The following is an 18,567-nucleotide window of genomic DNA, read 5'->3' as shown; positions in this document are numbered from 1 at the left end:
TATTCAGATTTCATATATTAATTATAATATATAAAATATATACACAGGTGCAATATTTTTTGATATTATCTTGTTTGAAGGTGCAGTGTATAATAACCTGAAAATAAAACGCGATAAGATTAATAATGGAATTTGGTCTCAATATATTAAAGAACAAAACCGTAATCTAATATATTATACAGCTGAAGAGTTTATTTGTTTGATTGAACGCGTTAATATCAGGAACTACTGGTTCGAATTGAAAAATTATTTTTATGTTCGATAGTCCATTTATCTAGGAAGGCTTTAAGGTATATAACATTACGCTACGACCAATAGAAGCGAAGCATTAGTGAAAAATGTTGCAAAACGGGGAAAAAATCGCGATAGTGTTTTTGATATACATATATAGATTACTAGCTTTCCCGGCAAACATTGTTTTGCCATATAAATTAATAACGCTATAAAAAATAGGGGTTGATGATAGAAGGGTGAAAATTTAGGATTGTATGTATTTTTGTATGTTGTATCATAAAAAAATAGAAACTAAAAATTTTGTCAAAACATTTAGGGGTGGACTACCCCTAACATTTAGGGGGATAAAAATAGATGTTGGCCGATTCTCAGACCTACTCAATATGCTCACAAAATTTCATGAGAATCGGTCAAGTCGTTTCGGAGGAATATGGGAACGAAAACTGTGACACGAGAATGTTATATATAAGATGTTATAAAAAACCACTGAGTATTATTGGCATATAGGATGACTTGGTTGTCTCGAGAAGGTTCTGTATATTAATTAGGTGTCTTGGTAACTATAAATTTACTTATATGGATATTCGTATCACATTAAATTTGCTTGAATGAACTTCGCTTGCGACCCATTTTATTATTCTATGTTAACAATTGATCATTAAAACCGCAGATTTATTACAAATAACATACAATCATATCAAAGAGTGACGTATGACAACGTAAGCCGTGACCAATTGACATCATAGTATTTGTAGAACTACTAATATACGGATGTAGGTACTATCATTTTTGTAATCGCTAACACGATTATCTTCTAAGCTAATGACATAATTTTACAACACTAAATAGTAAAATATGTGACTGATTCATCAATTACATATACATACGATTGTAAACAAAGATCATGGTTCAATAATAATGTGTAGGTACTCTGCATTACTGTATCTACGTCCAATTCCATTCATATGAACAAATACAGATGCATTCTTTACAGTTTGACGTGATTATAGCCGTGTATAGTGGAATTCTATGCTCTCACAGATGTGGTAACCAATTGATAGATATTAATTAGGACACAAGCAACACAACGTAATAGGCAACGTAACGCTGCCCACTAAATCAGTGGTGGCACCATCTCGAGATGCATAGCCGCTGGCAGCAGCGTACTCGTGGCTACCAGATGACGCCACGAATAAGTGGAAATAGGGTCAGTGCTGTGTCGTTGATCCGAGGCACAGACTCTGCGACTGCGCGACGAAGGCGGGGGGTCGAGCCCCCGGAACCCCACCGCACCGTCTCCCACCCCGCTTGGGCCTGCGCCCCTCTAGTCGGGCGCCGCATTCGTCTCTCCAACATTCCGTACTCGACGCGAGGGCGATCCGCACGCCCTCCTTGTAACGACCGCGACCGACGCGCCGCGCGCCCGCGGCTAGAACAAGCGCCATGTTCGACGTATTCGGCTCCGTCAAGGGGCTTCTCAAACTCGACTCCGTGTGCATCGACAACAATGTATTTCGGTTACATTACAAAGCCACCGTGATCATCTTGATCGCGTTCTCGCTGCTGGTTACATCGAGACAATACATCGGCGACCCGATCGACTGCATCGTTGATGAAATACCGCTGCAAGTTATGGACACATATTGCTGGATATACTCGACTTTCACCATCCCGAACCGCCTGGTGGGCCGCGTCGGGAAAGATGTAGTGCAAGCCGGCGTAGGACCTCATGTCGAGGGCCAAGATGAAGTAAAATATCATAAATACTACCAGTGGGTTTGTTTCGTGTTATTCTTCCAAGCGATACTGTTCTACGTGCCTCGCTACCTATGGAAGTCGTGGGAAGGAGGCCGCATCAAGATGTTAGTGCTCGATCTCAATTGTCCAGTAGTCGGAGAAGAGAGTAAGGCGGACCGCAAGAAGCTGTTAGTGGATTATTTCCATACAAATTTGCACACACAAAACTTTTACGCGTTTCGCTTCTTTATATGCGAAGTGTTAAACTTTATTAACGTGGTTGGACAAATATTCTTCATGGACTTTTTCCTAGATGGGGAATTCTCCACGTACGGAGCTGATGTTGTACGTTTTACGGAAATGGAGCCAGAAGAGCGCGAGGACCCAATGGCTAGAGTGTTTCCAAAAGTGACCAAATGTACCTTCCACAAATACGGTCCATCGGGCACCGTGCAAAACTTCGACGGCTTGTGCGTGTTGCCACTTAACATCGTGAATGAGAAGATATACGTGTTCCTGTGGTTCTGGTTCGTGATACTGTCCATCCTAAGCGGCATTTCGTTGATCTACCGCATGGTGGTTGTTGCCGGACCCCGTGTGCGACTGTACCTACTGCGCGCCCGTAGCCGTCTAGCTCCTCAGAGCGAGGTGGAATCGGTGGCTCGCAAACTGCAAATCGGTGACTGGTTCGTGCTCTATCAACTCGGAAAAAACATTGACCCTTTGATCTACAAAGAGTTAATGGGTGACTTGTCTCAAAAGTTCGAAGGAAAGGACGCTGTGTAGTCATGTTAGTGTTAATGGAGGTACGGACGGTTAGTGAGAAGCGGATGTGCTTCTAATTGATAAAAACTGATATAAAGTGGGTAGCGGAGAGACTTGGGGCCGTCCAGTAGTGAGTGTTACAATCGAAGGCCCGGTGCGCGTCGCGGGCGGTGCAGTGCGGCAACGTGGGGCTCGCGCTACCTGCGCCCGCGCGGGGCGGAGCGGGGCGGCCGCACCACGAGCGGCGGCTGCAAGCCGACATTCCATTACCTAAGCCCGTCGCGGGGAACGACCTCGCCGGGCCGCAGTCATTGTATTCCAGAACCGCTTTAACATTTATAGCTACTGTAACTATGATAGTCTTCTAATTATTCTTCCAAACGCAACACATCGACTGATACTTGCCACTTTTGGCGCGCATGCATTTAGCATAGCATATTTGGCGCAAGTTTATTGCGTAGTCGTAAATGTAGTAAGATCTCGTGCCTTCGTTTTATATTTTGTATTATTTGTGTGCGAATGAGTTATGTTGAAAGACGTCTCTCGATTGTGATATGTAATTATTATTAAATAATCTAAATTAAGTGTGTTTATCGTGTACGAGATTGACCGTGTGGACGACTGGTGTATTTCTAAGTTGTTAGTTTGTTAGCGAATGTTATACTCGATACGATATTGTATAAAGCAATAAAGTATTATTGTAAGTGAGCAATCTAAATCATTAAAGACAATACATTGTAATGTTACGAATTATGATGAATTTTTATACCGACTTTATTCGATTGGTTAAATATTTTCTGAATATATTTACTGCCATCTATATATTGCATTATTTTATCCTCGACTCCTTAATCATTAATATAAAACAATCGTGAGAATCCAAAGTGTAAAAAGATATAGAAAAAGAGATAATAATATTATTGATTGTCAATTTGTAAGTATACATTTTGTGTTCCGATAAAAAGTATTTTGCATACAGTCAGCGCCATCTATGTTATAGATCCACCAACACATTTAAAATGGCGGTCGTTAACACCATAACGATACCTACGCGGAACGAAAAAATCTGTCCTCATTACCTGCTAAACTCGGCATGAACAGGCAAAGAACGGTATAATAAGCTAAAATTTCACAATAGCTGAATAACTATAAACGAACATTAACAATATACGTCTTTAAATGGCGTAGTGTACCATTTAATGACGTTTACCAATTATGCAATTATTTAAATAGCATACTAAACTCATAACATTATATTATTATTTTAAGTAACAAACTACATTTCATTCTAAATAACATAAGATAAAAATTTTACATAAATATAAAAGAACCATACTATCTTAACAATTGATAACAAGTGCCGCCATCTTGCGTTAAAATATTAACATTGTGAACATTATGCTTTACTGATAAGCAGGTGCTGTACTGTAGAAACTATTGATAGGTATTCAGCCCTAGTGACCTCTATTGAAGCTTTATTTTTATTTGACCCCTTGTTTTCGTGCGTTTAGATAATACATATGTATTTATATACATAAAAAGATATTAACATTTGTCATTCTATTATAGCGATTAACTCTATTGTTCATAAATTACTCGTACTTGTGTATAATCACGTAGCACTTAAGTAAATTATCTTGGTATAGATTAGATATACTATACAGAGCCGGTACTGGTCGATCCCGTCCCGGCTATACAAATCTTTGAATTACTCAACTTGTTCTATAATATAACACGCATTTATTATGCATATAAACAATCCTCTTGAATCACTCTATCTATTGCTGAAAACTGCATTAAAATCCGTTGCATACTTTAAAAGATATAAGCGAACAGATAGAGACGGTGACTTTGTTTTATACAATGTAATATATATATACTAGTACAACTTATTACATTTGTCCTGACTAATAAACAAAATGCTGAGGCAAAAAACCTAAATATGCTAACGAAATTTTTCCGTAATATCCACGGGAACATAACGGGGTTGAACTATGCTTCGATTAACATCTGTTCTAAGATGAAATACACATAAGTAACACAGTTTATGATATTATTCATGCAAGTCTTGGATTCTATAGCGCAATTGATTTCCGAGGGTAGATAGATTACAAAAATTATCTAAGGGATAGTATAAGAATAAAACTGCATAAATTTTATACGTTATGTCTCTAAGAATTAGAAGTTTTTAAGTCATAAATTGACTTGAATTGAAACTGAACTTGAAACTGACTTGATTGATTAAATTATCAGATTTATTTGAAATTTCCAAAAACACCTCAAAATCATAATAATAACCAGAATAATTCACACAGGGCTATCTAGTCCCAAGCTAAACAGAGCTTGTGTTATGGGTACTGATATAAATTTAAATACTTACTTTGTAATATTGAAATGAATAGTAAATAAATTTTATTTTAAATACATACATAAAACACCCAAACCCGCAGAAAATATAAAAGAGTATAAAATGTTTTTGCATCTATCACTTACATACCTATATGAATAATGTATTTTTATGTAAATAAATAAAAATAACACGCTGCATACAAAATGAACGATTCGAAACTCGCCATTTGTATAAACATAACAAAAATCAATTACAATACTCTATAACTATAGAAAAAGTCTCTTGTACCAGCATCCATTCTTAAATAGATTTCTATTATTGTTATACAGACAGCGTTTCACACGACTGCACTATTAATATTTAAAAACGGGCTTTTGTTTAAGGAGGATGCGCTACGGGTAAAGGCGCAAACAACGCCATTTCTGGGAAACAACACTACCTGCCTGAATAGAACAAAGAATTATTGTCGATGGTCACTCGGTTCGTTCTAACAAATGCATCTTAACTGGGAACAAAGCCGCAAGTGGGAAGTAAATACCTATTACTGACCGTGTAACTGGGATTTATGTGTATTTTAAATAAAAACGAATACACACAAAAATCACATTTATTATTGAGATAATTCACGTTTAAAGTGGGTGCTTTAAAACGGAGAAATATCTCAATAAATGTTTATTTTTTGTGTTAGTACTCCTTTTTTTCTACATTATATTCATTAAAAAATATTGATACGAAGCGGGTGCACCATTCTATTATAATATAATAAGATCTGCTTATTATTATATTATATATATATAATAATAAGCAGATCTTCTATTATATATCATAGTATAAAACAAAGTCGCTGTCGCTGTCTGTGCGGCCCTATGTACACTTAAATCTTTAAAACTACGCAACGGATTTCGAAGCGGTTTTCTTAAATAGATAGCGATTCAAGAGGAAGGTTTATATGTATATGTAATACATGTACACCCGTGCGACGCCGGGGCGAGTAGCTAGTTATATATATAATAGATCATTCACGTTCGATGGGTGATATTTCCATGTTAATAGTTAACTTTGCTTAAACGTAATCCAACAATATTAATATACAGATAAAATAAATTATATTTCAACAATATATAATCTATTTTTAAATATTACATCGCTTATAGAAAACTACAATATTTGCGAAAAAAAATGTCTCTATTTTCAAATAGCGATGAGTCCTGGTTTCGCACGGATGTATTACGAATCTTTGAATTTCTCAGCTTGTTATATATATATATATAAGCCTTCCTCTTATATATATATATATATTAACCGTAACCCAAAAGAACGTGCATACCATCCAAGTTGCTGAAATGAAGATGCTGAGGTGGATGTGCGGTATAACCAGACTCGATAAAATCCGCAACGAGTACGTATACATTAAAAAATGCAGGAAAGTAGGCTGCGATGGTATGGACACGTGAAGAGAAAGCCGCCTGATTACGTCGGAAACCTGGCACTGCAACTTTCTATTCCTGGTCGAAGGGGCAGAGGCAGACCAAGTAAGGGATGGGAAGATGTTGTTGCTAGGGACATGATAGAGTGTGAGGTCTCTGAAGACGATGTCCGGGACAGGATAAAGTGGCGGACAAAAATAGGGAAAGCTGACCCCACCACCATGTGGGATATATAGCCAGGAAGAGAGAGAGATAAGCCTTCCTCTTAAATTACTCTATCTATTGCTGAAAACTGCATTAAAATCCGTTGCATAATTTAAAAGATAGCCAACAGACAGTGGCGACTACTTTGTTTTATACTATACTAGCTGTGCCCGCGGATTCATCCGCGTAAAATTTATAGCCTATATGTTATTCTGATGTATATTCAATATTACTGTAGTTTCATCAAAATCCGTTCTGTAGTTTTTGCGTGAAAGAGTAACAAACATCCATCCATACTCACAAATTTTCGCGTTTATAATATTACTAGCTGTGCCCGCGATTTCACATGCGTTAAATTTCAATAAAATATATAGCCAATGTGATATTCTGATGCATAAACTACATTATTGTAAACTTTCATCAAAATCCGTCCAGTAGTTTTTGCGTGAAAGAATAACAAACATACCTACTTTCACATTTATATATATATATACATATATATATATAGGATTAAGATAATATGTAATGTAAAGTTATTTACGATCAACACAATAGTTGCACCCGGTCGCTAGTATAAGTATGTAATATTATGTTATATATTATCTGTAATATAAGGCACTTCTATACAAACCCAGCCCTATAATGATGTACAGTATGTACATATGTAGTAGTGATGTTAGTACAACATATATTATTTAGGACATGATTCTCTCGGCACAATTGAGTATAGTAGCCGTGGTAGTAGGAAGTAAACCGTAATAGCGTGTACTTAGTCGAGGTCACTCGCTAATTAGACACATAGCAACGATTTGTTAACCGTACCTTAGTACCTATTATTGAAGAATTAATAAAACCTCCACAGACTTGTTAACTGTACCCTAGTTGAATAATAAAATAAACAATATTTCACAACAATTTATTGAAACATGCATCAAAACTTTGTCCCAAGAAAATTTATTTATTTTATATTTATATTCAAGGTAAATGGTAAAATTTTGAAATACAATTCAACGTAAGAGAATACTGTCTATAAATAAAATTAAACTTAATATAAAATAAAAGTCCTAAATTTGTAAAATTTGTATTCTGTTAAACAGACCTTTGTATGTTGATTACATATCTGTATGAGAAGTCAATTTTTAAGATATTATTTTAAACAGCTTAATTTAGCATAAAAACACTATACTTCAATTCCAAGAGCACGGAGATAAAATAGATTTTAAGACAATTGCTAGCGATGTAGCGTATAAATAACCTCCACGCAATCCCGATTCAAGAGATCCAAAACCAACGTCTATATTTCATGCAAAATTCGCCATCAAGTGACTACATATCATACTCATTGTTCGCCTCTTTAGGACGAGAAAGCAATCACCAGTAGTTCACACAACGTCACCCATCCATCACAGACAATATTAAAGAAATCCCAGAAGGTATGTGTAATGGATGAGTGGACATTTTCCCCATTGACAAGTACAATTAAATTATTAGACTAGATCCTATATGACATACACAATAATACACATGTTGTTAATATATCACAATTTTACGAGAAAGAGCACGAATACATACATGCAATCAAATCAAAATATCTTCAATTAATAAAAAATAACATATATTTCAAGAAAACCATTTCACATGAGACACAACTTTACAAACATAGATCTTAACTTAACCTATCAGTTGTGTTTATTTACAACTGTCTCTGCACTAATCATAGCTTAGTCCAGACTATGTTTTAATTATTTAGTTTACTGTTTTAGGGCAGTCGGTTCTAATACAGTATATAGAATTTATATTTCATGTAGGTCTTACAGACTTTTATGATATATCAAATCTACCGTCAGTTAAGAGTGCTTTTGAGCTGAGTAGAACTGGCAAGAAACTCATTGGTTAATGACCTCGAAGTTTAATATACATATATGTATATATTTAAATATACTATTTCGGATCCAACAGAATATCAGTGCTGCAGATTTATCTGTAGCCTAATGCTGAGTTGGTTGCCTGTTCACCTTTGGAACCTTTGCAAAACATAAAATGAAATGAAATTATATTTATTAAGTAGATGGATGATAAAAAAACATACATACAAACACACATTAAACAAAGAAAAAAAACTCTATCATTGCAACAATTACAAAAAAAAGTACATTTACCATATAAGTACATTTGTTATAAAATTACAAATGACGTGTGTGCGCATGTGCGTGAATGCGTATGTTTAAAACTACCTCCATTTCTTTTATTTCTATTTATTTTCTATATCTCAATTGCTGTGTTTGTAATTACAGAATACCAGCGCCGTGACAGTTAGCTGTCACGGCTGAGTGTCAGCCATGTTGCCAACCATATGTAGAAATAATATAAGATGAATTATTGTAATTGTTCTAAGTGTGTATGTATGTATGTATATATGTATATGAGTGTGTGTGTGCATATGTGTATGTATATATATATATATATATATATATGTGTGTAAAGTGTACAATTGTCAAATGTGTATATGTAATAATGGTTGACAGTAAATGTTTTTCTTTCTTTCTTTCTTTCTTTCTAATTGGTGAATAAAAATGTGTCTAACTAAATTTTCACTGACGTAGACTATCAAAATAGTCGTTAACCTAAGTCTATGTATATTTTTATTCAGGCGCCAACACCTTGCTTTGTAATCCGATTAGTTTGAATAATCAGATTAGTCATTGATAGGAGGTATGATATAATAATTCTCCTTGATAGCAATGCATGTGTGGTATCTTTCAAAATAGTCGTCAGCCTAAGTCTACAGCTTTTTCAGGCGCCAAGCATCTTTCTTTGTAGGCTGTTTCGTTTGAAGAGTCGAGATTAAACAGTGAAATTTCAGGATACGAGGTATGACGGTATAGTCCTCCGCAATGACAATGAATTTGTGGTATAGGCTTCACATGGTCACGTGATGTCCGTGGTGCTGTTCATGTACATATGCAACGGTAACCACTTACCATCAGGTGAGCAACTTTCCTTATTTATTTATCTCTCCAATTACATAAAAAATATATTGTTTTAAATTTAGCGTGGTCATTATTTATACGTATAAAAAGTCAAAATCACGAGATCTTACCATGTTTTATTTTTATTGAGTTTACCCGTGATCATGGCGGTTGAAACTCAGCTAAAATATCGGGAACGCATTCAAAATAAAACGTGGTAGGTAATATCCCGTGATTTTTACGGGATAATTAATTTAAAATAGTCTTGTTTGATAAACTACCTAAATACAGAATTGCCATTTTATGTCAAAACTATAGTAATGTACTACATACAAATCATAATATCTACGGCCTAGATGGCCCAACGACGTAGTACACCGCCTTAATTCCCGACAGTCGTGGGTTCGATTCCTCGCACAGTACAATCATTGTATTCTTGAGTATGATTGTTTTGGTCTGTGTGTTTCCAATGTATATTATGTATGTATTTAAAAAAAATGTATTTAAGTTTTTATATCAATTGTCTGGTACCTATAACACAAGCTCTGCTTAGCTTAGCACTAAATGGCACTGAATTATCCAGGGTTATTATTATTATTACCAGGTTATTATTTGTAAATTGTGAGAACTACGGTAATGTATTTTACTTGCATACAAAATGTACCCACTTAACATCGGCACCTATGTACCTAGGTATCTCCCGTACATTGACTGCAAACAGGCGACGCGACGTGTGCACATTATGCCCGTACCAGGGATGCCAACCGTATGTGAATTCTTGTTTTTGGCCTCTGGTAAGAGTAGTAGTTTTTGGTACGATTAGTAGTTTTTTAGTAATATAGTATCTTGAATTTTTTACCATTGGTAAGAATAGTAGTTTTTGGTAAACTTAGTAGTTTATTAGTAGAGTTTAGCAGAGGTGAGAGGAAGAAAATGTCCTAGAATTTTCTTCCTCCTTTCCTCTTGCACACATAATATAAAGGAGATATTTATTTATGTATATTTGTCAATAAAAGATTAATATTATTATTGTTTCTTTTCCTTTATCTGATTTAAAAGAAGGTGATAGTTACCTTATCACACGAGCCTTAGCCAAGTGTTCCCACACTTGGTTGGCTATGTGAAGATGTTATTATTGAGGAAGTAAGACATTTTCTTGTATTATAATTATTTTTTACTGAATAATAACTCTACTATTGACAATAGCGCCTTACCACGTCGAGGATCATTTTTATGTCCCATATTCAAGACAACTCTTACTTTTGTCCACCGATGGTATTTAATGAAGCAAGCTGTTAATCTATACGACATTAAGCTCGTTTTTATATAAAAGCTTAATGCCGTATAGCAATCTCTTCCAGCTAACCTTTGGGTATAATCAGAAAGCGTTATGAGGTAATAGCGAGAACTGTGACAAATTTACTAATATTCAATAATTACTAACCAAGAGATGAATATATATACCTATGGCATATATATATACATATACGGCCTCCTTTCTACTCAATTATCTCTCCTTTGACGGCCTCGGTGGTCTAGCGGTTTAATACACTGGTATGCGTCCCGCGGTCGCAGGTTTGATTCCTCACGCGATGCAAACATGATTAGTAGCGTTTATATTGGTATGGGTGAATTTTAATGTATACTATGTATGTAAAAAAAAAATACGTACATCAATCTATTAATTGTCTAGTAGTACCCGTAATACAAGCTCCGTTTATTGAGGGACTAGATGGCGCCGTGTTAATTGTTCCAGGGTTACATATACAATCATAGAGAAAAGTATTACCTATTATATATATTTTTATAATAAAATTGTTACTCATATTATTGTCAGTCGTTTTACACGTGCGGCCTATGGTTTGGGTATACGCAGAGGGCATACAACGCTCTTCGTATACAGTATAATAATGGGTTTAGGATGTTGTTGGGGCTCCCTCGGTTCTGTAGCGCATCAGAGATGTTTGCAGCAGCGCGGGTAGATGGATTTGAAGCCATAATGAGTAAAAGAGCTGCATCACTGATGTCTAGAATTCGGGGGAGCTCAAACAGCATCCTAAAAACTGTTGCTAATATACCTGATTGTCCGCTCCAGAGGCACTGGATAACGTTGCATTGTGGGCCCAGTGCTTCTGGACGTGGACACAGATATATGAATTAAATATATCTACGTATATGTATATTATAAGTTACTAACATAGTTTTATAAGTTTTTACTAACACAATATGGATGTAATCCGAATTAAAATTAAATAATAATAATTATTGTATATATACCTATGTATTATTATATAGAGCAAAATATTATAAGGTTGGCATCCCTGCGGCACGTTTACATTGGACACGTTGCTGTGTTTATACATTTCTCACGTAGAACATAGCAACAGCAATCGATTGCACATGCATTTGCACGATCTGCAGAAAAGCCAGGTGCAGCCAGTCACCTGAGACCGTTTTATTATCTCGACAACGAGCTTTGTTACGCTGTTTTATAATCCTGACTCAATTACTATCGAGTTTCATATGTAAAAATATTATGTATCTACTCTATGGTTAAACTGTTGTGACTGGCTGATCAGAAATATTCTAAATTTGAATACAGAGTTTTGTTACTCTGGTTGTTTCTTAATTTCCTGATACACTTCAATAAAATAATATGTAATATTACTTTATCTGTGGTTCATGGAATATTTTCTTAGTTTTTATTACCTACATATATAAATATTCGAAAATACAACAAACACAAAATATAACAAATTAGCAATTTTTCGCGGCTATTTTTCATTTGTTTTAAGATAAAATATATGTAGATCCCGCGAACAGATATAGATAGATATGTCATCTTATCTGCTGATATACACATAATTAAATATGGCATGAAATTAGATTCATATCAATAAAAGTAAAGGACCGCGCCGTGGCTAACACCTAATCCTTACTAATATTATAAATGCGAAAGTAACTCTGTCTGTCTGTCTGTCTCGCTTTCACGCCAAAACTACTGAACCGATTTAAATGAAATTTGGTACACAGATAGTCTTGACCCTGAGAAAGGACATAGGCTACTTGTTAATGCGAAAAAAGGGTTGTAAGGGGTTGAAAATGGAAATGCAAGGTTATCTTTATGCGGTTGAATACACACTTATTATAATACTGGCTTAACTCAAAAATTAGAAATTTTGGAAAGTCTACTTTATAACTGTGGTATTAAGTCTAACTTCAAAAAATTTTAATTTCTGATTTACACCTTGAATGGAATTATGTATGGAAATTTTCATTTTTAAAGCTAGAACGGTGAAACTTTTTTATTGGGTTAGATTATTAATATATATTTTTTATTAGTTGGTCAAGGTCACTATTTTACGCGGACGAAGTCGCGGGTACAGCTTCAAATTCCAAACTGCAAAGACACGTAGACTTTATTTTTTAATTATTCACGGCCTTGAAGCACAAAGACAATCAATCGTCTAACAAATACCGCCAAAATGTTTTTTTAATTTATTAATTAGGTAAGTAGGTACCGGTAGGTATGAAGGAGCTTTGAATTCTACGGACAATAACATCGCCAGTCTCAATCGTGATCACTTAAGGCTCATTAACGTATATCAAGTAGCACTACGACCATGTCATCATCCTGCCAAGACCATTGTCTACATTTTGACAATTGAAATATTTTTATTTATATATATGTAAAAAAAATACAAAAGAAAACGATATTTAGTGTACCTACATGTATCTTAATTAGATATACATGTATATTGACGTGAAAGTTTGTAAGTATGGATATTTGTTACTCTTTCACGCAAAAACTACTGAACGGATTTTGATGAAACTTTACAGTAATATAGCTCATGCATCAGAATAACACATAGACTAAGTTTTATATTACATTTTCACGCGGATGCAACCGCGGGCACGGTTAGTGGGTAAATATGTTTAAACAGAATTTACGTATGTTCACATCCCACTGTTAAATAAAAGATAATGTAATAACAACGTAAAAGAATAAGTTAGTATTGCCCAAAAGTAACTTGACGTTATTTCAAAGAAATGTATTTTACATGGCACATAAAATATTTAACACTAGCCGCAGATTTAATAGAATTGACAGGACAGTTGGTGCGCTATTTTTACTCTATAGACGATTATTATAAATATTATTATTTCTATTTCTATTTCTAACAATAAATATAGTGATAACAATATTAATAGTTATAAAAACATTATAACTAATAATAAAAATATTTTTTAATAGTTAAATATTAAATAAGAATGTAATTGTTATAATGTATGTAATTGTTAGGTTTCGTAATAATAATTTGCAAGGCATACTACAACTCTGCCTGCTTATATCACTGTGGCTTAATTTGAAAAGAATAACAATATTTATTAGAAAAGAATAAGAGCTGAGTTTCTTGTCAGTTCTTCTCATTCCGAACTGACGGTATATTTGACATATCATAGGAGTCTGTAATAGACCTACATGAATAAAGATATTTTAAATTTAGAATTATTTCTTTGTATCTGTCTGTAATGGAAACAAATGACTTAACTTACTTACTACACACTTATGTTTTGCATAATCATTGTCATATACTTTCTTACTCCATAATATATGTATACTTATATATTTTTAAGTGCTGTTAAACAGTCCCACTTATTTCTCAGTATAAGTATAATTATTATAAAAGACTGATATAAAAGATCTGTTATCCGGGGCTTCGCCCGCGTGAAATATAACTTTTTTTAAATAAAAACTAATAAAATTTCTAAGTTTAAATAAAAATAGTGTGAGTTACTCCTTGTAACATTAACTAACGCTTTATATATATAATGTATATAGAGTGAAAGACAAAATCAGTACAAGCCTATTCAGAGATTCACAAGATCAAATAGACATTCAAAAATTTTATTTCCATATATACTTACCTTCTATGTCTTTAGAGAAAAGCTGTTAATTTGAAATTACAAACAGACACGTCAACTTTATTTACTTTATGTTTCATGGACATTCCATAAACTACGTATCACTATGTAATATTATGTTATCTGTGGTAATACGTTTCAAGTTATTTGCTTCAAGTTAGTTCCCCTCCTCCCCAACCACCGCCTGTTCTTATAACATCGCTCCATAAACAACACATACATCGTCGGTTAAATAGAAAAATGGCAGTATTCAAAATGTACATTTTTTTACAAGACAACCGTTTAAAGTTTTTTTTTTATTTATTTAATTTTTTCCTTTAAAGTATTAAATTTACACAGAAGTATTATATATCATTTTAAAAGTATTTAGATAATAATTAAGACGGTGTAGTTAATTTAATTGACTCATATAAAAGGAGGCAATTCTATCTTCTAATTTTGAAAAAGTACATTTCTATTTAATCGACGACATATAGTACACGTTTATTAAACGAAACCTAATTATAAATATCCATACCAACAAATCGGTATTAGAACTACTGTTACAGACACTAATATAAAATCTACCCCCAATTCGTAAAAAAAATAGATCATGTTCTGTAATACTCCATTTTCAAATATTCCAAGTATAAAATAACATAGTAATCAGATTAATACTAATCTCTTCAAATTCAATCTACAGAGTAAGTAGATTTCACTTGTCATAATTACAATTTTTACCTGTGTGAGTAATTGTATTTTTTATTTTTTTATTAGGCAAAGACATTTAATCTTTGAACGAATATTGAATCGTTTTTCTTTCATCTATTATATTTAAAACATATATTCATTTTTATGCCTATTTACTGGAATTCCATAAGCACATTTCCAACATATTTCGCAGATGGGCCGTGTACTTGTATACCAACGTCGTAGTATAAAAAAAGTGCAGAAATTGTGGCGGAATATTACGTCTTAGTAAGTTCATTAAATTCCCGTAGTCGTAGTTATAAAAATATGAGAATCTTATTTCGCTCCAAAATTGTCGGAAGGAGTTAATTCCTTTGACCGTTTATTTATATTTAATAACAGCTATATCCGCGACGTCGTCCGCGTAGACCTTTAATTTTCTAAAATAAAAGCTTTTATTTAAAATAAAAGTAGCCTAAGATACTTCTTATTACAACAGCTAACTGCCAATAAAAGTTATTTTTCCAAAAAAAAGATTTTTTCCGAATTAAAAGTAGCCTAAGTTACTCCTTGTTACATCAGCTAACTGCCAATAAAATTCCCGTCAAAATCGGTCCAGCCATTTCAGAGATTAGCCGGAACAGACAGACAGACAAAAATTGTAAAAAATGTTGTTTTGGTATATGTACCGTATTTATATTCATTTGCATGTAGTAAAAAACGGTTATTCCAATATTACAAATAGACACTCGAATTTTATTTATATGTATACATGTATAATCCTAATGCGTCATAGACAAGACATCGCAGTGCGTAATAACTTGACTGTCACAGATAAAACGAATTAAACAGCTGATTGATTACATCTGTGTACGTCAATAGCTGACTTGACGACAGTCAGCTGTTTTATAATTATACGCAAATAAAAATTAAGTAGTCACTTAACGATCCGACTAAACGCATGGGAGTGTTGATGGTATTATCGAGATACGATTGTAGATAATAAACATACTAAACACAGGATACGAGAGTAGTTAAAATGGTTTTATGATTACAGAAGCCAACAAAGGAAATAACCAATATTGTATCCTTTAAATAGGCGATAAATAAGCATTGCTCGCGCACCAGTCTGTAAACATTTATAATAATAATTAATAATGTACACAGTGTTATCAAGTCTCAAAAAGCAGATTTTGCACTATAGATACTAGACTATGGATAAACATTATTTTTTAATACATATCTTTATATATATATAACTTGCTGTACTCGCGACTTCGCGTGGAATTTTAATTTATTTTTCTACAATAAAAGTAGCCTAAGTTATCTCTTATTACATCAGCTACCGGCAAATAAAAGTCCCGTTAAAATCGGTACAGCCGTTTCAGAGATTAGCCGAAAAAAACGGGCAGACAGACAAAAATTGTAAAAAATGTTATTTTGGTGTACATACACCGTATTTATATTCATATGCATGTAGTAAAGAACTGTTATTTCAATATTACAAACAGACACTCCAATTTTATTTATATGTATACGTGTGTTTAAAAATTAATACAAATGTCGGTATATACACTGGAAATTATCTACTATTATAGTCATTTATACATACATATATAGTTATTTAGTATCTACCTACAACATTGTATTAATATATCGCGGCAACACTATAATAAAAATATCGCTTGACAATTGCATTATGAGTAATAGATTATGTTATCTGTGGTAATAGACACACTTAGACACATTTTTTTAAATACAGAAAACATTTAGACAAATATGAACAATGATACTCATGGAATTCAAATATTTATACAATGCGCGGAATCGAAACCCGCAATTCACCAATCTATACCTAGAATTGGGTACAGGAGAAAATGAGGTTCAAATAAACTTAAAAAGCATTTAGATACAACTATTTTATTAAAGACTAGCTATCCCCGCGGTTTCTCTCTCGTGAAATTTCTATGTTACTGTAAAGTGTCAATGTTAATGTAATGTTATTGTTCAATGTTAAAGGTCTCGTGAAATTTCTACGCCAATATGTTATTCTAATGTATAAGCTGTATTATTGTAAAATTTCATCAAAATCTGTTCAGTAGTTTATTGCGTGAAAGAGTAATAAACATTATCTATGCTCATAAACTTTCACGTTTAAAATATTAATAAGAATGAAAGAAAGTTTAGTTATTGTGTTGTTGTACATAAAACTTTATATTTTGTATATGCAAACCAAATAGCAGAAATTCATAATAGATTATTTCTTTACATAGTATAAAATGAAGTGGCTTTCGCTGTCTGTTCCTTTAGATCTCTTAAACTATACCACAAATTTTAATGCAGTTTTCAGCAATAGATAGAGTGATTCAAGAGGAAGGTTTATATGTATAATATAATACATGCACACTATTCCACACCCTTAAGAAGCCGTGGCAAGTAGCTAGTTTGTTGTAAAGTTTATTAAAATGCCGAAAAAAAGACAAAATAATCTTATATATAAAATTCTCGTGTCACAATGTTAGCTACCATACTCTTCCGAAACGGCTTTACCGATTTTCATGAAATTTTATATACATATTCAGTATCACTGTCTATTGTTCATACCCCTAAGTGATGTCCATCCGTAAGATATTGTTTTATTTTTTGGACAATTTTTTATATTGTTATAATTTTATAATTCATTCATTCATAATTTAAGAGCTACGCTCTTGTCGGTGGAGCTCTTGCCACTTTCCGCGATCTTCCATCATGCTCTTTAATTCTTGATACGACACGACTCCCATTTTGTCCTCAATTTGTTTGATGTAGCTATTCCTTGGTCTTCCCCTCCCCCTCTTTCCTTCTATTTTCCCCTCAATAATAATTTTCATGAAATCATCGTGCCGTATCAAGTGCCCTAACATTTTTCCTCGTTCATAATTTTATAATGTGGCATTAAAAAATATACACAACCCTAAATTTCCACCCTTCTAGCATCAACCCTAGATTTATATGGCAAAAAAACGTTTACGGGATCAACTAGTACACTATGTAATAAAATCTATTAACTGTAAGATAATATACAGTTATATAGGTATAAGTAAGTTTACCAAGATATTATACCTCAGTGCTAAATAGTAACATTAGATGTTGTAAGTACTAATTCAATTAGAACAAAAATAAGATTTGGAAGTTTTGCGAGAAGAGCGCGTAAAGTGTAAACAATTACCTTCATCATTTCAACTATTTCAATACTAATTATTATGAATCATAAATCTAAATAATAGTTTATTTATAGGTATCCCAT

At 33.5% G+C, this 18,567-nt stretch overlaps 1 protein-coding gene across 1 annotated transcript; it reads left to right on the top strand.

Annotated features, from left to right (window-relative positions):
* Positions 1-1,578: 1,578 nt before the first annotated feature.
* On the top strand, positions 1,579-3,556 carry LOC131850332 (innexin inx2). The gene has a single exon (XM_059200532.1). The coding sequence runs from the start codon at positions 1,678-1,680 to the stop codon at positions 2,755-2,757; it is 1,080 nt and encodes a 359-aa protein (XP_059056515.1). The 5' UTR covers positions 1,579-1,677; the 3' UTR covers positions 2,758-3,556.
* Positions 3,557-18,567: the final 15,011 nt, after the last annotated feature.

The sequence above is a fragment of the Achroia grisella genome, unplaced genomic scaffold (genome assembly GCF_030625045.1).
Source record: "Achroia grisella isolate CSIRO2021 unplaced genomic scaffold, CSIRO_AGI_Agris_v1 utg754, whole genome shotgun sequence".
Classification (NCBI taxonomy): Eukaryota; Metazoa; Arthropoda; class Insecta; order Lepidoptera; family Pyralidae; genus Achroia; species Achroia grisella.
The sequence above is the reverse complement of the archived record's forward strand: the minus strand, read 5'-3'. Positions and strand labels throughout refer to the sequence as shown.

Bases quoted from the DNA above. Each gene is read 5' to 3' on its own strand.
- LOC131850332 (XM_059200532.1), top strand. From the start codon at position 1,678: ATGTTCGACGTATTCGGCTCCGTCAAGGGGCTTCTCAAACTCGACTCC.